We start from the raw sequence: 20,907 nt of genomic DNA, 5'->3' as shown, positions 1-20,907 counted from the left end.
TTGCGAGGATCTTTGTTTACGGAGCTGCGAGATCAACACGTGGAGCAGAGACGCTAAAAAACTGTGTTTGTGTCTGTGATGCTTGAGCCTTGGAAACTATTTGTCTTTTTACGAAGTAAAATAAGAACAGTAAAGTCAAGAAAGCAAACCTTGCATCTTTATTGGAGGACTTTTGCATGTTAGCTAACTGTCTAGCTACGCATAGGGATACGCGCTGTACTTGCATAACACGCACCGCTTGCAGCATTACGGCTACCGTAGTCAGGAGCGTCGCGGAGTAATACATACTGTGCTTCACCATAATATTACAGTGTGTGTGTATAAGGACCCCAAAATGGCACCTGTCAAGAGACACGCTTACGACGCGGACTTCAAACTCAAGGCTATCAGTCACGCAGTAGAACATGGGAATAGAGAGAATTCAACATTAATGAATCAATGGTACGGAAGTGGAGGAAGCAAGAAGACGACGTTTGATTTGGCGGTATCAGACTGTTTTTTTTACGTGTTACAACTGAACAAGGTTGGGAGTTATTGTGAATACGCTCATTAACGTTTGAACAATGTTGAGTTATTGTGAACACGTTTAATAAAGTTTGACTGACTGACTTATCTGACTGTTTTGTTTCGCTTAATGCGCCTTATAGTCCGGTGCGCTTTATATATGAAAACAGATCGAAAATAGACCATTCATTGACAGTGCGCCTTATAATCCAGTGCGCTCTATAGTGCGGAAAATACGGTACATACTTGCACATGTTTTTGTTTGTGCCTTGTGCCAATTACTATAATTATAGTGTGCCGTTTATTGAGACAATGGATTATATAACAAAACTCTACAGCCATGCTAGCTGCTCTGTGAGGCTGAACGGTGCTTTGAGCTGAATGCTACCATCAGCATGTTTACATGCTCACAATCTCAGTGCTAACATGCTGAAGTTTACCATTTTAGTGACCATGCTAGCTTTTGCTTATGGCACAAATCTAAGAAACAGTCATATTCAGTTAACATTATTTTCCAGAGTTATGGCAACCCCTCACAATTATAGTTATCCTGTAGTTTTTAATACTTAGGATTTTTGTATAGATAGCCACTCTACTTGTAACTATGTAGAAGTTCTCAGGAAGCTTAATGTCTTCAGGGTGTCTTCACCCCACCCCTCTGGTAATTTGCACTTTTTGTAATAGGTCCGCTGAACTGTATTTAATTGCATATGACTTAACTTAACGGTGAAATATCATGAAGAACTCACTTTTTCAGTGGTTAGGCACAAACATTTGGGTTTCTTGAACTGTGAAATAAAACAAACCCAGTCAGTTGTTTTTTTGTCAGAAAATAGGATTGACAAACCATTCAGACAAGTCATGGTACAGATGCAAGATTGAGGAAATTAAGTTCCAACCACAAGTTCCCCATTTACAGATGAATTTAGTTTTTCTACATTTGCCCCTCCCCATGTGTTTCGATATGTGCTACATATGTAATTTTGTAGTTTATGTAGGTGTGGACATAACAAGCTGACATTTCACATAAACATGCAGCAGCTAAAGGAACATCATTCTCGTTTATCGTTTGTTTGAATATCACTCGTCCACAACTTCCCTCCTGATACACGGTGCTTGCTGTCGTGCCCACTTTTGAGAGTTCAATTCCCAAATCTCACATCCAACTCGAAATTATGTGTTTCGCGTTGATGGAGAAGATGTTCGCAATGCTGGTGCTTCTGATCCTGAAGTCAGGTAAGGAGAGATTCATTTTCCATTTTCGTTTCATGACAAAGTAAAACATAAAATGTATTTCTGGTCACTCTGTTTCTTTCCATAACTACTATTTTTATTTATTGAGTTATTTCAATTTACTTTTATTTATTCTATTTATTTTGTTATAAATACTGTAAATTCTTACAGCAAGGGAATCATTTCATTTTCTTAGGTGATAGGAGTGGCTCACACCATTCTCAATTCCCCAAATTCAATTGTTTTCACCTAACTTAGTTTCAGCTTAATTTGTTCATTAAATTTAATTATTAATTCTCACATTTTTATAAATATTTTCAATATAAATATTTTTATACTTTTTATTAAAAAATATTTAATACCTTTTTTTTACAATCAAGATTTTGGTTTGCGTTTGTAGTCCGAATAGTATTGGCCAATCTTGTTTGAGCAGGCTTTGCTTGAATGTAGGCAAACAGTCCGTGTTGAGAGCAAAAGAGGTGAAACACATTGGCCGAAATGTAAACCCTGAACCCATCGGCTATCGTCTGAGGACGATTAAGCTTTTTATTAGAGAGTAAATCGGCTGCTTGTGAAACAATCCGGTTGTAGACGGTTGCAGAGGCCACTTAATCCTACACACTGGACCTTTAAGTCACATCCTAAAGTTAAATAATTATTATTGTAGAGCAGTATGTTTCAGTTTCCTCTGATGATTGTTGTTTTAACTCTGCATATTCAGTAAACCAATAAAACTAAATAAAACACTTTACCTGACATCATGATCTCTCTGCAGGAACTGTGGGTGCTGGTCGGTCAGTGACTTTTGAAAACCCGAATCCTTGTGCTTTAAAGGGATCATCGGTGGAGCTCAGGTGCTCATACAACTACACCGATGGGGAAACTGTTGAAAACACTGTATGGCACAAAGGGGAATTAAAAAATGGCACCTGGAGACGTGTTCAGCTCTCAGATCTTCCTTCATATGAAAATCGTTCTGAATATTTTGGTGACCGTCAGCACAACTGTGGCCTGGCAATACATAACCTCCAGGATAATGACACAGGGCATTACTACTTCAGGTTTGATACGAAGACCATAGGATGGCGGAGTAAAAAATCGGTGTATCTGACTGTCACAGGTAAAATGATTCTTCATTGAGTGTGACCCTTCAAGTTTCATGTTTTCAGCTTTTCTTAATGTCATGATCTCTGTTTCTTTCACTGACTGCTGTCCAGAGCTGAGAGCCAGAGTTTACCCTGACAATGTGAGAGCAGGAGACTATGTGACTCTTGAATGTTCAACATCCTGCGACTTTTCCACCACAGTTTGGTTTAAAGATGGACGTCAAGTAGCCAGACTGGAGTTCCAGGCTCAAGCAGAGGATTCTGGGAATTATGTATGTGCTGTCAAAGGACAGGAGTCAGTGCGATCTGACCCTGTGGCTCTGGAAGTTCATTGTAAGGATGTTTATTATGACATTGTTGGCTGAGAAACTGGTATTTCACTGTATGATACAACTTTAAGGAATAGATCAGCATTTTGGGAAAATACGTATTACTGCTTATTATTGCGTATTGAGTTAATTGATGCCCCTTTCATGTCTGTCCATTAAATAAGAAGTTACCAGCAGCATCCAAATAGCATAGCGCACAGACTGTAAACAGGAAGAGAAATCACAAAGTAACAAAATCCACCTACCAGCACCCATACAGTAAACTAATTAACATATTGTATCTTGTTTATTTACTCCGTACACAAACTGAAGTGTTTAGTTGCCTTTGGTCACAACCAGGCTAGCTGTTCCCCCTGTTTCCAGTCTTTGTGCTAAGCTAAACTAACCAACTCCTGCTGGCAGCTAACGTACAGATCTGAGGGTGGGATCAGTCTTCTCATGCTTTGACAAAATATGTTAAATATATTTGGGTTTAAATGGTCAGGAAAATCCATAAATATTATTATTTTTTAAACTTGCAGAAAAAATACATAATTTAAGTGGATATATACAACAGCACAGTGGTTGTGTTTTTTATTATAGATCCTCCATTAAATGTATCTGTCGAGATGAGTTATTCTGGCCAGCTGACGGTGGGCAGCAGTGTGAATCTGACCTGCAGCAGTGCTGCTAACCCTGCAGCACACAGCTACACCTGGTACAGCCTGGGTACTGCTTCCAGTGTCAGCTCCATGCTCCAGGTGGGATCAGGACAGGTGCTGTCTCTCCCCTCTGTAGACACGTCCCACACTGGACTCTACTTCTGTCAGGCCGCAAACCAACTGGGGGAAAACAACTCAACTGAGGTGTTGCTGACAGTGGACAATCCAGACAGTGAGTATGCAAGGAAGATTTAGCAGATGAGCATTGATACACTGAGCAATAACAACCTAAATAGCTAATCCATTGGGGAATTAAACATTGTATTCATCACAGAACCATACATCTAGATTTTAATCCAAAACTGGTTGTTAAAATGTGCTGATTTGATAAAATACAGTAACCTGGAATTTAAACCAACATCAGCTCAAGTTTTACAATGAATTTGTCGAACATTTCTAACTATGCTTGAAAATCTGAGATGATGTTAATTTCTCTCATAGTTTTTTCTTCCTTTACTAACAGTTAGCCGCGTCATCCTCTTTGTTGGTATTGGAGTCAAAGTCTTTATTGTCCTGTTGCTTCCACTGGTTATTATCTGGTTATGGTAAGTTAAGTTATACACAACACTCTTCATTTTGTACAGTGACATTTCATACTATGACTGTGAGAGTTCAATGTAAACACTTCTTATTTCATTGTTTAAGGAGGCAGAAACGTAATTCTGCTGTGGATAAAGAGGTAAGAAGGACTTCGCTGTGTTTAAATAAACTACTGACAGTTTAACAAGAAATGTCTAATGTTGCCCTGTTGTGTTTCAGGAGAACAGCCATGATTACGAAAACACGCCTAAATAGGTCAAAAGAACCGGGTTACACAGCAGGAAATTTTGACCTGAGCCTGATGACATTTCATTACACTGGATACATGACTCAGCACAAGAATGTCAGTGGCTGGTATGCTGATTGGAGCTCAACCAAAAGACAGACAGAGTTAGAGTTGAACAGCAAGTTTGCTGGCACGAAAAATGTTACAACTCTCTTTCACTCCCGACTCGTCTGTGAATGTCTGTGTAAACGTTCTGTCCTTGTCAAGACATAACATTATTTTCTTTCATCAATTAAATACCCAAACCTTACAAATGTTACTAAATGAAGCTATTTTGCTGTGAATGTATTGTTGCTGAACATCTTTCAGTGGTGTGAGTGGTTCACTACTGGCAAGGGTGTAACTTTAAAAATGTTTCTCGAATCCTATTTCCTGCATTTCTACAAACATTTAGGAACTATGGTGATAAACGTTTTATTGAAATGTATCAATTAAAGTTTATTGAGAGTTGAATGTATAAGTTTTCTGCATATTTTTGTTTTGTTTTCTTATTTATGTCTTTTTACATTTGAAATAAATTTAATTAAAATCTGATTTGTTTTGCTCATTTGTAATTCTGTGTTTAGTTTTCTATCAGCTCATGGTTCTGATAAAGAACACAACACAACAGAGTGGAGATGATGATGTGTGCAAACAGAACAACATGGGTTGCAGAAGAGAAAACTTAGCTGTTAAATTCAGAATGTTTGATGGCCTTATTGAACACCATGTTTCTGTCAATATAACTAGCTAGTAAGCAGGAAGACCAGAGTGTATTTTAAGTTGTTTAGTGTGACAGCATTAGTATGGGGTTTCAAGGCATTATACTCACTCCATATTTTTATATATATATAAATACTATGCAAAGAGGCTGTGCATATATTGTTTATATATATATATATATATATATATATATATATATATATATATATATATATATATATATTTAAGCAATAGCTCACGACAGGCCGTGGTATATGGTCATTATATCACAGTTAAGGGGCGTGGTTCGGTCCGAAGCGAACCGCCATTTTTCGTCAGAAAATAACTTCTCTGGCGCGCAATGAATCTTGGGATACGTGCCGCCGTGAAGGATATATCTGACGTATCCTCCAAATCCAGGAAGAGAAGGCCGCATATGCCGGCTGCATTTGAAGGAGTCTCCGAAATGGGACAGCGCTGTCACGGCTGCTATGACGTAATCGGTCTACAAATGCAGAAGGCTGCAGCCCCTGAATTGAGACACAGCTAGTGTGTCCTGCTCCTCTGTGGCGTTGATGGCTTGCAGTTAAAAAATATTAATAAACTAATTTGAAAGTGGGGGGGACATGTCCCCTCTGTCCCCTCTGTCCCCAGTGGAAATTACACCCATGACTACTGGTACAGCAGCCTGTATCCAGAATCATTGCGCTCAAACCAGGATATGGCGCCCTCTTGAGTTTAAAACAATCATGTAAATTATGTTCTGGTAAACTTGTAAATGCTTTGTTACCTTCAGATGGCAGACGTTTGGTCAATATGGTATTGGTGATTGCTATTCAATATGTGTACCTTCTGGTGAAAACTACGGACACCTGTAAACACATTTCATACCTGCATGCATAAAAATTAACATTTCAAAATTGCTGCTTTAACAACTGTATAGATTATGTTTTTATAAGGCATCAACATCAATTTAAATGAAAAAGTGTTATTAACATGTTTTGGTATGCAATAAACGTCCTGTTTACAATTTGTTTCTCCAAAAAAAGGCAATTATAGTGTTGGAAAAAGGAAAGTACAAGAATCTTTTCATTAAATCTAAGATATCACACATTTTGTATATCTTGGTTTAACTCTTCAGTACTCTCTAACCCTAACCCTAACTCTCAAGTGACATACACTGTAGCTTAAAACAGCTTTAGAATTAGAAGTCCAGTATACATGATGGAATGAGTAGCATTACAATTTGTGCACAAGTAATTACCTCTGATTCTCAATAAATCATCCCCAAATTTGTTTTCTTCTTACCTGTATTGCTATTTATGAAGATACATTTTTTTAGGATAACGGCCGTAGAGATGTCGGCCTTCTCGCGAATATAATGGCACTAGATGGCACTCGGCTTGTGGTGCTCAAAGAGCCAAAATAATACATTTGAAAAACTCAACAGCATTGTCTCTTTCCAGAAACCATGACCTGGTTACTCAAGATAATCCACAGACCTTATTGTGAGCAGTTTCCTTTAGGAACTATTTTCTTTATACCAAACTACTATAACTTGAGTAACCGGGTCATGATTTCTGTAAAGAAACAATGTTGTTGAGTTATTCAAATGTATTGTTTTGGCGCTTTGAGTACGAAAAGCCAAGAGAAGGCAGACATCTCTACGGCCGATATCCCCAACACTCAGCAACACACACCAAAACAATCTAGTTTGATAAATAGCACTACAGGTAAGAGTAAATATATTTATTTTGGGGTGAACTGTCCTTTTACAGTAAATGCAACCAAATACCACAACTCTTGACAACTCTCTCATTTTGTATGTCAGACAAAAGCTAAATTCTATAAATAGACTAATGAGATGGTGAGTTGATATCAAAGAACATTTTGTAAATGGATATCCGGGTGTCAGAGTCACTGTCCTCCTGGTTTTCATCCTCAGGCTCTGGTCAGTATCTGTTAGAGCCTTATCATACTGAAGAGTTTACTCAAAAGCACACAGATGTGACCCAGTGCTAACTGCAAACAGCATTTAATTGGATCATTATGACTGTATTTTCCGTCATCATCTTCATGTTCATCCCTAACAGGCTTTCAGTAACAGCTGTTTTCTTGCTTATACATCACTGGGTGCACTCGGTGGCGTGTTGTTTAAGCGCTAACAACGACTTTGGATGTCATCTGTGGTCGTCACATGTGATGAACCATGGAGGATGGATTCAAAAAATTCACAACAGTTCAACTGACAAGAGCACAAAGTAGAAAGCGTTTGGTAATGACTTTATGATTTTCAGTCTATTTTCTCAGTTATAATGAATACATGTTTTCTTAAAGATGGCATGGTTGAACCCTGGCAGTAACATTTAGCTTATCCTAAAAGCACAGTAAAACTTAAACAAATGGAGCAAAAGATCAGATACGAGCCAACAGAATAAAGATATTCACACAGTTTTTCTTTAGCTTCAGTTCTGTCATTAAAAAAATAAATAAAAAAACCATTTACTCTCTTAAAGCACAAATGAGCCAAGTTCATCCTTGTTGAGGTCCGTACATTGAAATCCAGGAATGAAGGGTTTCAGAATTGACCTGCGTGTTTGAATGTACAGACATGTCTATCATATGGTCTTCAGGTTGGCCCACTCTGAGTTAGCGCCACTGTCAACAGTCTTGGAAGTTGTTTGTCTTCTGTGTACATTATTTCAGTCATGAGATCAAGCAGCCCAATTTAGGGGTTTACTTGGCAACATGAGGCATGAAGGTAAATGCACAAGAGTGTCCAAGACTATTGAAACAAAATCTACCTATCCTGAGTTACTTTAAAGGTATGTTCTGGTGGTCGTAGGGTGTTTGTACTTTGTGCTGAAGGAGGCCTTAAGGTGCCGTATCAGTTGTCTCTGTGAGGACATACGGCTGATGTCTGGATGACTTCTGTCTCCTGAAAAGACAGGCAAATAATAATCAAAAAAGTAGCACTGACAATTTCACTATTAAGTTAACGTTATCATTATTAGTTTTCTAAAAATATAATAAATTATTTATTAACACTGTATGCAACCAAAACCCAGACACTGAAGATCTTTGGTTGATATTCATAATGCTGCAGGCATCACTTCAACCTTTTAGCTACGTATTATGGTCACATCTAGATTGGATTATTATTATTATATATGGATATAGTTTACAACATAATTTCACATAGCTGAAACAGTGTTACACACTGGATCTTTAACCACACATACTGTATACTTTTAAATTACATTATTTTACACCCATTCAATGGTACATTACAGTGCCTCTTAAGATTCCTGATGCTAAAATGCTAATAGAAATATAGCAGTGAATAAAGAAATATACTGATCAGCTGTAGAGAAGCCAATAACTCACCTCCTCAAGAGAAAGGCCACTATGGCTATAATAGCCAGAAGAACAGCGATGGTCACTCCGATAATCAGCAATCTGCGTCCTGAAGAGTCAGACGGGTCCGCTGTTGGTGTGGACAGAAAAGGGGTTAAAGCCAGAACTGTCTCAGGAAGTATTCTGTAATTCAATGTGCATGTGGATGACTATAGACCAGGGGTCGGCAACCTTTACTATCTGAGCCATTTTGCCCCTCTTCCACCAAATAAGATTTGTCTGGAGCCGTAAAACATATTTGATAACACAGCTTATAGATTTAATATATACTTAAACTACATTTGTTGCATTTATGAAATTACAAAATGACAAACTGTTGCTATTTTTACCTGTTTTAACAAAGGAAAACACCAAACTCTTTTGAAGAGAAGGAAAAAATACACTGGCATGTTTCGGCCTACTTTTAAATAAATTAAACGCAGAACACAGAACTATGCCGGTATATTTGAGTCCCCCCCCATATTTGTTGAATAAAATAAAAATAAAAATAATATAAAAATGCACAAAACAATAAAAAATACAATATAAAAATGAAATGAAAAAAATAAATAAAAAGAGTAAACATAAATAAATAGGCCAGTTTGTACTTAATTATGTCCGTTTCAGTGTGTTTTCATCCACATGGAGGTGGTGATCATTTCTTTGGCTTTTAAACAACCTAACAGCCTCACAAATGTCCCACAAAATGTCTTTCAACATCACATTTTATGTTGTTTACTCATTTCTTGCCACATATCAAGCACACAGGTAAGCCAGCATTGTTGACAGGGAAAGCAAATGTATCTGTCCACGCAGAATTCAACAATTTTCCTCCGAAACGTATCTTTTTTTGGTTTTATCCATGGTTAGCATACCGAGTTAGGCGGGGGTCTGTAACTCAAGATAAGCCACCTGCAGGGAAAGGCACCGAGTCCATAGACGCAGGAGAATGTGACGCATTTTTTAATTGAAAATATTAAAAAAAATATATTTTATTTCAGTGTCATAATATCACCTCGAACTCCGAGATAAGAGGTGTTCCCTTTGAAAGATTGTCCACTGTGCAACAAAAGCTACAGGGAGCCACTTCATAGGGGTTAAAGAGCCACATGTGGCTCCTGAGCCGCAGGTTGCAGACCCCTGCTATAGACGTTACCAAAAGCATCCTGGTACTGAGTATGTACAATGTAAATGTGTAAATGTATTTTTCTATGTATTTCTCTATTTTTCAATGCAAAATTGTCGAAATATTTTAACTAAATATTGACTGACAAAGTCATATATTTTTCAATTTTTCTACTTTCCTCTTTGTATTATATAACAAAATACAAAATATTTTGGATAATAAAAAGTGGCTAAACTAATAAATTACAGGTCATTTAGCAGACCCTCTTATACATTGAAGGCTCTTACATTGAACTAACTACACGGACAGTCCCCTTGGAGCAACTCAGGGTTAAGTACCTTGCTCAGGGGTACAATGGTGGCAGCCTGGTATTGAACTCCCAACCTTCTAGTGTTTTGTTTGGAAGGTGTACCACTAGACCACTAGGTCATCACCACCACAAATAATTTTTACTTTGATAAAGCTAAGTTTCAGATTTATTTAGCATTGTCAAAGGTTAGTCTATACAAAATGCCGACTCCAGTAGCTGTGAGTCAATCTGTCACCTCCGTCACATGGCTTTAAAAAATAAATTGAAATTAATTTTGTACTCATATATGCACATTTTATAAAAGAAACCTGCTCAACCCTTCAAATATTTAGTTTAGGGTTGGCCAGGTGTTATTATGGGACTATTTTCTGCATTGGGACTGGATTGGGGAGCAAACATGGTTGCCTCTGAAAACTGCGAATGACTCTTCTTCAGAATCTTCCTTGACTTACCTTTGGGACCTGTGAGTGTTACGCTGTCAGTCTGGGATCCATGCCTGTTGCGTGCTACACAGCAGTGCTGCCCATATTCTTTAGCGGAGATGTTGACACTGCTGAGTGTCGGGCCTCGTCCTGTTGGTATAGCTGTGGATTGTCTCGCTCGATGAAAGCTTTTGTCTGCTGTAGGGAGACATGCTGCACCCAGGTACCAGGTGAATGTCTGGACAGGCGGGTTAGCATCACTGCTGCAGGTCAGAGTCACAGGGAGCCCATCCTGTAGCTCTCCAGCAGGAGAGACTGAGACAGCTGTGCTTCGAGGAGAGTCTAGCCAGGAAGGAGATGAAAGGTCAGTTACACCCGACTTCAAGTCAAATGGGATTTTGTCAAACCACTGACTGTTTTTACATCATTTATCACAGCAAATTTGTCAAACTGTACAGAAAACCTTCTTCATCCAGTGAAGAAATTCTCGTATGAAGTGTCCAGTCAGAGGCACCTTCCTTAAAGGCCACTTTAACAACATATAACAACTAAATCAGATCTCTTTTTTAAAAAAGTCACCGTCCTTAACTAGACATATGGAGTTAAAGGTATAATAATTTAAAATGTCTAAAAACGACCACACCTGCTATATCTTTTTGTTGAGTTGTGTATGCACATTATCCCACACCTAGAGAAATCTGTTATTTTCTGACTGCAATGGTGGTGAAGACCAAACAACAACTCCCATGATCCCCGCTACTTCACTTGAAAGACTTGATTGAAAGACCCCTAGTAGCAGAAAATGACATGTTGTGTGTTTAACTTATGTTAATGTTAACTAATGATTGATAATAATATGAATTTAAATCAGGATAAAACTTCATTAGACTTCATTAAACTTACACTCTATGTCAATGGGCAGCATTGTTGAGTTCTGCACTTTATCTCCAGTCTGTATCTGACAGTAGTAGCTGCCAGAGACATCAGGTGTAACCTCACTGATGTCCCACACCTGTCCAGTATGTCTCGGGCTGCTACTTGTGCTCTTGTACCATCTGAAACGGGCCTGTGGGCCGGCCACAGGGCTGCAGCAGGCCAGACGTAAGGCCACGCCCTCTGTGATGTCACTGAGAGGACTTGCTGACACTGTGACTGCGCTGGAGGAGTCTAGAGAAAACAACGGTTAGGAAAGTAATAAGTTTACTTACTTTAGATACTTAACAAGACAAAATTCGTAATTTGACTGCTTAGTCAATCCCTGTATTTCAGCAGGGCAAACGTATACTAATTCCTTCTTTAAATATATTGACATGCATTGTTTTTGCTTTATGTAATGATGTTTCGGCAGGACTGTTTTCAGAAGTTTAGTGATTTGTTACCAACAATTGTTTGACAATATTTGTCCACCACCTAGGACAATATTTGTCCCCTCCTATCTCACTGACCTCATCTCCCCCTACCAACCCCCGCGGTCCCTCAGATCCACCTCAGCTGGTCTCCTTTCCATCCCCAAATCCAAGCTGCGCAGCTTTGGAGACAGAGCCTTCTCCAGGGCAGCACCAAGGCTCTGGAACTCCCTCCCCCAAGACATCCGTGACTCTCAGTCCCTCTCTATATTTCAGTCCCGCCTCAAGACGCACCTCTTCTCAACTATCATTTGCTAGCCCCCTGTTAACCGTATTATTTATTACTATATTATTATAGTATCATTTTTTCTTTTTCTCTTTCCCCTTTTGTTTTCTTCTTCCCTCGTCCTAACCCCTCCCCCCACTTCCCCTACTATTGTAAAGCGGCTTTGAGGTCTTGAAAAGCGCTGTATAAATTAAATTTATTATTATTATTATTATTATTATTATTATTATTATTATTATTAATATTATTAATATTATTAATATTATTAATATTATTATTATTTGTTTTATTATTTGTTTAGGGCCTTAGCCAGGATTTTAGAAATACTGAAGTCAATCCAAACCCCAGTTATATAAATTATTCTATTATTTTGGATATATTTTCACTAGAATTCATTCATTTAGCATTCACACTTATTTTATTATTCAGCTGCATGAACAATACAATGGCACATGACATGAGTTGAAATTCTATTCAACTTTTCTCTGATTGGGTTTACGCACAAAGGGTGACACAGCATGACAAAAGAGAGAAACATGTATATGAATAATGTCGCCTTTGACATTATGAAACACAACCATTATTATGTCAAGCTGAGTTAATACATTATTTATTTATATACAGTTAGCGGTCAGTTTCAGTTCTACTTCTTATAAAAAGTGTCAAACACAGAGTTGCGCAAAGGAACACTTGTTATCCAAGTATTGAAGGAACACAAGTTAGCAAAGCTTAAATAGTCTTAGTAGTTTGTTTCCTGAACTATAACTATCAAACAGCTACCACTCAGTACTGTTATTGTAACTGGGCAGTTCATCCCAGGCAGACTGGCATGGAGCAACAGACAGACAGGCATGGAGCAACAGGCAGACAGGCATGGAGCAACAGGCAGACAGGCATGGAGCAACAGGCAGACAGGCATGGAGCAACAGACAGACAGGCATGGAGCAACAGGCAGACAGGCAGCGAGACAGTGAGACACACAGACGGACAAAAACAGTCACAGCATAGAGGAAGGACAAATAAAAAGACTTTGTGGTCTACTGTGGTGGATCAGGGCAAACTGATTTTCAAGATTTTGAGTTGCATGTGAAGTACTGTATGGTTGAAAATTAAGGCACAATTGATAAAAGTCAGCTCCCTACTTTGCATTTAAAATATTAAAACGCCATGTTGGCTAAAAATATACAGATATATGTGATTTGGTGATGTTGTTACTATTTTAAAGCTTTCTATTTTCTTAAATACTTTGCAACTCTACATATTATGAGCTAGGGATTGATGATGTATGATAATTATGGCAAATATGATCAGTTGTAGCATTAGTTGTAAATGAAATATTCCCACCTGCCACCAGCAGCTGTACACCACTCTGCTCCGGCATCTTCTGTGTAGGGTGGCTGGTAATGACGTAAAACACATAAGCTCCACTGTCCGACTGTCTCACATCAGAAATCCTCACAGAACAGTTTTTTGATCCTGGTTGTCCCAGGTACTCCACCCTGTTCTGGTAGGATGGATCTGGGAAGATACTGGCACTGTGGAAGACATATCTGAGACGGACAGACGGACATATTTACTGTGTTTGTCTAAACCCTGTGCTATGAGTGCTTCACTAAAATCACGGGTGTTCTGTGCATCCTAAACAATACCTTGATGTGATACAGCGACTGTCTTCGAGACACCACATCTCAGACAGAACTTCGTACCGTTGTCCTTCTTCTCCTCCTCCAATCTAATAGAGAAAAATAAACAGAGTTGCTATAGAAAACAAGGAGCTTTTAAACAAGGGATAACGCACTGTAACATAGCAGATGCTATGCTTACGTTAACCTGATGCTAGATGTTTAAACCACTCCCAAAACTTTAATTGTAAACCTTAAGTAGTTAGTTTAATACAGTTATCCTTAATCAACCCCCCTATAGCTTCATTTGGATTGCAGAGAAAGTGTTCTGGTTAAAGACACATTGCAGGATATATTGCAACTGCTAACAATGCCTTCTTTATTGAACTACCTGAGCAGCAAGCCCTCCCTCTTCCTGGGTCTCATTAGAACTTTGGGGGTAGTCATAGGAACAAGGGAGAACCACGGAAGAACCAGTCACAGCACAGATCGGACTGGAGGGGAGACGAACTGACCAATCACCTGCAAGAATACCTGAGGGGCACAGGATATATATATGTTAACATATAGCAAGTTACTATATAATAACTATCAAGTTACTGTTCAATGTTGCAAAATTTCCTCAAGAAATAGTTACAGGTTAAAGGTAAAAGAAAGTCACAGTTGCACTGTACGCTGTGGGTATAAATAAAGCATTTTATTACAGAATTAGAAAATAATGATAATAACATATACATTTTAAGAAGTTACAGTATTAGTTAATTCACTTTTTTCAGTATTACATAACATTATCCAGAGACAGATCAAAGTAACTGACACATACATGAGTGTACCCACACTACAATGTGTAATACTGTTTTTATTGTATTTTCCAGGTGTTATGGCCTATTTGGACATTTATTTAAATACCTAAAAAGACACAGAGAATGTGTCTGCTCAGAAGGACTGTACTTGGTCTCAACCTACTGGATGTTTTGTTGTCTCTTGTAGCAATGTAAAAAAGTAATCAAATAAGTCATAGGGAGAAATATAAAAAATGTTTTACTTGCAACTAGAATATAGATACATTGTGCAAGTTGTTCTAGTTCTAGCCTACTTGTTACCCTAGAACGATGTGTGACAACAGCAATATGACACTTAGTGAAGGTGTTGCACACATGCCACTGAAATAAACGTCCAAGCAAGTGTAACCACACATCAGCGTTATTATTTGTATGCCACATTAATGTCACTCTAAGAATGTCAAGCTCAAGACTTTAAGTTCATTCTGTTCAATAAGTGTTGAAACTACAGACCAAGTATACTGCTAATTTCACACAGGGTTTTACCTTTCAGAGAGATTGAGAGCAGCAGCCAGCAGCTCACACGTCCACCCATCTTCTTCTCTTCCTGTTATTGCTTTTTTCTGTTACGGTCTCTTAATCTTCCGCCTTACCCTGTCTTCTCTTTTGGCTTCAACCAATCTGCCCTCCTCTACTCTTCAGTAGTGATGTGCCTGCTTCCTGCAGAGCAAAGACTTAACGGTTAGACTGTCTAACTTCCTTTTTATTTTCAACAAGGAACTGGGGTGATGACTATGCTTTCAAGTCAGCAAAGGGAATTTACTGTATATGAGTGTGTGTATGTGTGTACAGGGATACAGTATGTGTTTACTGGCTCAATAGACATATGAGGCTTCACACTTGCTGAGAGAAAGCTCTATAACAAAACTGGCATCATTTAATCACTTTCCAGCCTATTTATTGTGTATTATTACTATAGGACAGTGTGTTCACCTGCAGCAGGTCTGCATCCTGTGAGAGCTCGTGCCCTGTTTGTTCACTCGGAAACGTACGTTGACGTCACTCGTGCCCCTCTTGTCAGCAGAGCTGGCCGCTCACAGGACGACCACACAAACCGACAAAGTTGGGATAAACTTTCAATAACTGTCTGAATTAGTCCAGTTTTCCAAATGTTTCTCTCTTTTCTATTAGAAGCGGGCGTCGGTGGTTTTGGTTGATAGAAGCGGTCGCTAAAAACGTTTTTGCTACCCTTTTTCTTCTTCTTTCTTTGGGGTCAGTAACCTGTGAAGAGAACAAAAAGGATTTACTGCAAACTGGGATTTATCTGTGGCGGCGTTTAAACAGTATTGTCGCCTGTCTTCGAGGCAGAAGTTTTTTTCTTGCTTTTTCTATTCTTCAAAGTGGACTTAAAAAAAAGATTATATTTGTCACTAACGCATGCCAGTGCTCCACCTGCTGCAGGAAAAGACAGGTGAGTCCCTTTCTGGAATTTGTTTAAGCCCTATAGTGTTTTGCTAACCCTAAAAAGGAACTAGCTACCTACTTTTTGTATCATTACATACTTTAAGTTGACCTTGCTGTAGGCTATACTAACAACTAGTAGTTAGAAGCTTTTTGAAATGAAACATTTTTCAAGAAAATAAAGAAACCACTTTGAATATTTGTAATTATGTCGACGTCACAGTTTATGGTGTTGAACCCTTTTAATGGCCTTTGGTCTGTTGAAGCTGTTTAACCATCTCTGTCTCGAGACCTCTGCAGTCTGAAGTGATACAAATATCAAAGCAACGTTAACATGTTATAGGCCTTTTAGGTTGTGTTGCCTGTAAATTGTATTGTATAGTGATACAATAGGAGCTATGACTTTTCTATAGTTTTCTATAGATACACTTTAACTATAAGAAGAATGCCTTTGTGGTCATTTGCTCCGTGTTGTCTGATATAACTTGTTGTCCTGTTTGCAGGGCAGTGAATACTGTAACTGCTTTGGTGATAAAGACAACATTTCTATATATGTACTGGCTTAAGAAGCAATTAGGAATTGCAATTAAGTTACACATACTTATAGAAAAGCAGTTAATATAAAATAATTTCTTATATGGACTTCATACAGTTGTATTTTCATTGTCAGGCTTCCATCTTAGAAATAATTAGAACAATGACAACTTCAGGTGTGTGTGTGTGTGTGTGTGTGTGTGTGTGTGTGTGTGTGTGTGTGTGTGTGTGTGTGTGTGTGTGTGTGTGCGTGAGTGTGAGTGTCTGTGTGTGTGAAATAACTAATAAAACAAAGTGAAAACAACAGAAACAGACCTGTGATATAACCTGCCGGTATTTTAGAGCATATTGGTAAAAAATTGAAGTAGGCTTTATATTATGAGTGAGTATCTGTAGTAGTGTGTAGTTATGTAATTAGCATTCTAGTTTGTGCCACAACTAATTTGTCCTCTCACTTTATATATATATATATATATATATATATATATATATATATATATATATATATATATATATATATATATATATATATATATATTACATATATATATATATATATATATATATATATATATATATATATATATATATATATATATAGTATGTAAGCTTTTCAAAGTGCATCTTATATAACTCTGTCTCTCTGTCTTTATTTGATATGACATGCATAAAAGTATTACCTACAATATGGTGTTTGTATGTCACTTAAGACCCTCAATATTATATTACCAGGCAAAACTGACAAGGCATTAGACCACCTGCCCTGAGGAGTCAAGGAGAGAAGGAAGGACGGAAAAAGGAAGGAAGGAGACAGATCGTTGTCTTTTGTTGCCCTCAGCTTCCTACTGTATACAGATGTATGCTGAGAAAGTTCTCAAGGAGGGGAAGATGGGTGAGTTGTTCTCACTCTCATTCTACTCCATCACGCACACACACACACACGCACGCACACACACACACACACACACACACACACACACACACACACACACACACACACACACACACACACTCACATGCTGTGCTGGTCATCCTGTTTTCTGTATTTGGGACCAGACATCAGTCCACTTGACAGTTAACCATTAACAGTTTTTTTTCCAAAGCTGACTGGCTGTCTCTCTGATGTTCACTGAGTTTATTTTTTAAGTTTGTCTTTCAGCTTGGAAAACATATATAGACTAGTTCTGAGAACATTTCATCCAAAAAGATCCCTGTAATTCCTAGCCCAAAAAGAAACGTGATGTTGATAACTGGGGCCAGAAATAACCCCGGTCCTTTATACCAAATTACACTAAATTGCAGCACATTATATTTATAGCCATAACAATTATTTCTCCTTGCAGTCATAAACACACAACTCACTGTACCCACGTCACTGTTAATATGAAGCTCTCCTACCGTATCCCAGCAAAAACACTCCCATCACCATCAGTGAAGCCAACATTTAAAATGAAACCAGAATCCACATCTGGCATTAGCTGCCGTCTGGTGTTGAAGTGTGAGTCAAATCTGCAGCTTTATGGCTTCTAATCACTTTATTTTTAATGTTATATGATGCTGTTATAGAAGTGAAGATACGATTACTTTCTATATTTGACTGTTGCTAGAAAGCACTCCTGTCAACATGAACTGTGAAACTCAAATATATGTTGGCCCCTTTATAGATATAATGAATTCATCCTTTATATGTTTTTACCCCATAACCCCTGCCAGACAACAGTGCACATACCTTACATTGCAGGGACAAATTGAGTGCCAGGAGAATGAATCCAGTAGTCTCCCATTAAGTCTTTAGTTGAAAACTGACACCATCTCCACATTTTCTGCTGTTCTTCTTATCAATGAGTCTTCTTGGGCCTCTGGTCCTTGTTGTGCTCTGACTTACTTTCTGTGTGTGAACATGGTCAGCATAACGTTTGGTTTTGTAGTTTCTGTTGCCTGACAGAAGGGAGTCCACCCAGATGTAATGATTCAGGCTGTGTCTTTGGTGTGTGTAATTACAAGAGAAACACAGTCAAGCCAAGGAGTGGCACATGTGGTGCGGCTTATTTTGTGTATGTCTGCGCTTAGGTGGGAGATCTATTTCATCTATTTTCAGAAACAAGCTGTGTTTACCTTAAACATGACATGCTATATGTGTGAACTAGTACAGGAAACACAACTATGCACAATCACACACACTCACAGAGCTGGCGGTATTTCTAATCAGACTAATAGTTACTGAGCAGAATATGATTGTGTTTATTTTTACTTTTCTACCATGACAACCACTACAAGTATGAGTCACAGTTTCTGCTGTGTCTTCATCTGTGTGTGTGTGCAAGGTTTAATTCTGCTTCTGTACTGTACTTTGCTTACCACTCCTATCACACCTAGGTTCACATCAGTCTACTCAGGGAGGCGATATTCTTCAGTATTTATTTTGAAAATCATTGTAACCCCTTTTTCATGTTTAAATTGGAGTGAATGTTTGTTGGAATTTAGCTCAGCCATGTTTGATGGACCAGATACCAAAACATCTGATCTGTCAGAGCCTCTAAGAGGACAAAGGATAATACAGCAGATGCTGACTATGCAGTGAGATGTGGAGGGGCTAAAGAGACCTGAAGAACGACAACCTAATATTTAAAAAACGTTCTGTAGCATGGAGCTTGAGTTTGGATTAGTTTGTTGCTACTATTTTCAAGGTCAATAATTAATTTATATTCCTAACTTCAAGACGAGAAGTAATGAAAGCGATATTGATGAAATTATTACTGACTTCTGAGCTTGCATGTCAGGTCCATCTCCCTGACAATAGAGCAAACTGTGAGATACATTTGGAAGCTCTGAAAAAAATAATATATATACCTTTGTTTTGTCAAATACCTCTATAGGACTAGATAAGGATGAGTTCCAGAGGGTTCTCCACAGAGAAACAGACTTATACCTGGTAGCCATGACTTCTGAGAAACTGTTTTTGATTTTGACTGTTTAATGTGTGCAAAGTTAAGGGAATCCCTCCCAACATCCCAGTGAATGAGTCATGACTCAGTGAACCTTTTCCATGCTGCTGGTCATGTGACTCATGGATGAGGGTAGAAATAACCAAAAACTAAATGTATGTATGTGCAGTATGTTTGTGTGGATCACAGCCTAAGTGATGATTCATTCTTTGTTCTCATACCAGCCTTATTTACCGCAGCGACAACAAACCATGGCAACAAAGAATCCAGTCACGCTGTGGAGCAGCCCTAAATGTTCACAACAGTGATGCATTTTACCTTTTTACCTGTTGAAAATGCATATTTTTGTTGAGCATAAATAAGTAAATTTTTTGCTTACAAGCTTTAACAAAGTACGAGATATATTTAAGAGTATTATGACACAGGGGCTTAAGAAACCTTTGTTAGTAGATCATTTGTCTTTTGATATTGCTGTGAAATAGCTATTTGTTATGTATTTAAACAAATAGGCTGTAAATGAACAAGAAATGTTGTGTGACTCGTCAGAGCAACGTCTTTGGAAGTTTAGTGTCATACATAATTAATATTTAGTATAATTGTTAATTTTGCAACATCTAATACAGAGTATAATGTTCATCAACATTTACAAAACAATACAGCGCCCACTGTGGGTCATTGCTTAATTATAGCAGGTGAAATTATATATCTATAAATATATATATTTTTTCTAAATGAACTATAATATAAATATATTCCAATTTAACAAGACCGTATTGATATGGAGACCTCTGTTCGAATTTAGGCAACACTGCAAACAATTCTAGCTTTTACTTTGACTATTACACACATGCAGACACACAGGAAAGGGGGGGGGGTTTCAGGTAGAAGTGGACACAAAAGAGTGCTTGTTCTGTCCTATTTTGATTGGGTAGAGCACTGTGTTGGGGGAAGAGATCTGGAAAGAAAGAGGAAGAAAGAAGTTTGGGGACAAGAGGGGTGGGCAGCATCGTTGTAGGTGTAGATGTCCTGGAGTTAAGATGTATGGAGGAAATGTTGGGGTATTTCCTGGAAAACACCATCTGAAATAATGAACAGGGTGGGAATGTTCCTCTGATAATATGTCCAGTGGCATTCATCAGATACTCTTTGGGGCTGTTTCAGAGACAGATCTTAAGCCTAGTTCCAGACTAAAGTGCCTGTTTAAACTGTTCTAACTCTAAGCGACCTGCACAGACTCGTCTTAAAATAGTCCTAGATTTAGCTTGTTCTGGATTAAACTAAACTGGTTGCAAGAGGG

At 38.2% G+C, this 20,907-nt stretch overlaps 3 protein-coding genes across 5 annotated transcripts in view; 2 read left to right on the top strand and 1 right to left on the bottom strand.

Annotated features, from left to right (window-relative positions):
* Positions 1 to 20,907, top strand: part of hpn (hepsin) — a 46,164-nt gene that overhangs the window by 12,290 nt on the left and 12,967 nt on the right. The window contains exons 1-3 of one of the 3 annotated variants that reach the window (XM_029450900.1): positions 15,358 to 15,411; positions 16,132 to 16,141; positions 17,398 to 17,557. In XM_029450900.1, coding sequence (XP_029306760.1) covers positions 17,521 to 17,557 — 37 coding nt within the window. In that variant the 5' untranslated portion in view covers positions 15,358 to 15,411; positions 16,132 to 16,141; positions 17,398 to 17,520. Of the gene's footprint in view, positions 1 to 15,356; positions 15,412 to 16,131; positions 16,142 to 17,397; positions 17,558 to 20,907 lie in introns of those variants that run through there. The other 2 variants (XM_029450899.1, XM_029450901.1) reach the window with 2 other exon arrangements.
* cd22 (cd22 molecule) lies at positions 1,506 to 5,233 on the top strand. Its single transcript, XM_029450903.1, has 7 exons — positions 1,506 to 1,740; positions 2,513 to 2,857; positions 2,955 to 3,176; positions 3,755 to 4,045; positions 4,337 to 4,418; positions 4,519 to 4,552; positions 4,633 to 5,233. Exons 1-7 carry the CDS (start codon positions 1,680 to 1,682, stop codon positions 4,666 to 4,668), a joined length of 1,071 nt encoding a protein of 356 aa, XP_029306763.1. The 5' UTR covers positions 1,506 to 1,679; the 3' UTR covers positions 4,669 to 5,233.
* On the bottom strand, positions 7,643 to 15,380 carry LOC115020875 (sialoadhesin). The gene is made up of 8 exons (XM_029450902.1): positions 15,217 to 15,380; positions 14,280 to 14,422; positions 13,916 to 13,998; positions 13,611 to 13,816; positions 11,538 to 11,801; positions 10,665 to 10,976; positions 8,768 to 8,867; positions 7,643 to 8,318 (listed from the first exon to the last, which is right to left on the bottom strand). Exons 1-8 carry the CDS (start codon positions 15,263 to 15,265, stop codon positions 8,255 to 8,257), a joined length of 1,221 nt encoding a protein of 406 aa, XP_029306762.1. The 5' UTR covers positions 15,266 to 15,380; the 3' UTR covers positions 7,643 to 8,254.

This window comes from Cottoperca gobio, chromosome 16 (genome assembly GCF_900634415.1).
Source record: "Cottoperca gobio chromosome 16, fCotGob3.1, whole genome shotgun sequence".
Taxonomy (NCBI): Eukaryota; Metazoa; Chordata; class Actinopteri; order Perciformes; family Bovichtidae; genus Cottoperca; species Cottoperca gobio.
This window is presented reverse-complemented; position numbering and strand designations above follow the sequence as displayed.

Bases quoted from the DNA above. Each gene is read 5' to 3' on its own strand.
- cd22 (XM_029450903.1), top strand. From the start codon at position 1,680: ATGTGTTTCGCGTTGATGGAGAAGATGTTCGCAATGCTGGTGCTTCTG. The intron at 1,741-2,512 runs GTAAGGAGAGAT...ATCTCTCTGCAG, and splicing joins GCTTCTGATCCTGAAGTCAG to GAACTGTGGGTGCTGGTCGG. The intron at 4,419-4,518 runs GTAAGTTAAGTT...TCATTGTTTAAG, and splicing joins CTGGTTATTATCTGGTTATG to GAGGCAGAAACGTAATTCTG.
- LOC115020875 (XM_029450902.1), bottom strand. From the start codon at position 15,265: ATGGGTGGACGTGTGAGCTGCTGGCTGCTGCTCTCAATCTCTCTGAAA. The intron at 13,999-14,279 runs GTAGTTCAATAA...TTTCTCTATTAG, and splicing joins AGGGAGGGCTTGCTGCTCAG to ATTGGAGGAGGAGAAGAAGG. The intron at 10,977-11,537 runs GTAAGTTTAATG...CTTCCTGGCTAG, and splicing joins GCTGCCCATTGACATAGAGT to ACTCTCCTCGAAGCACAGCT.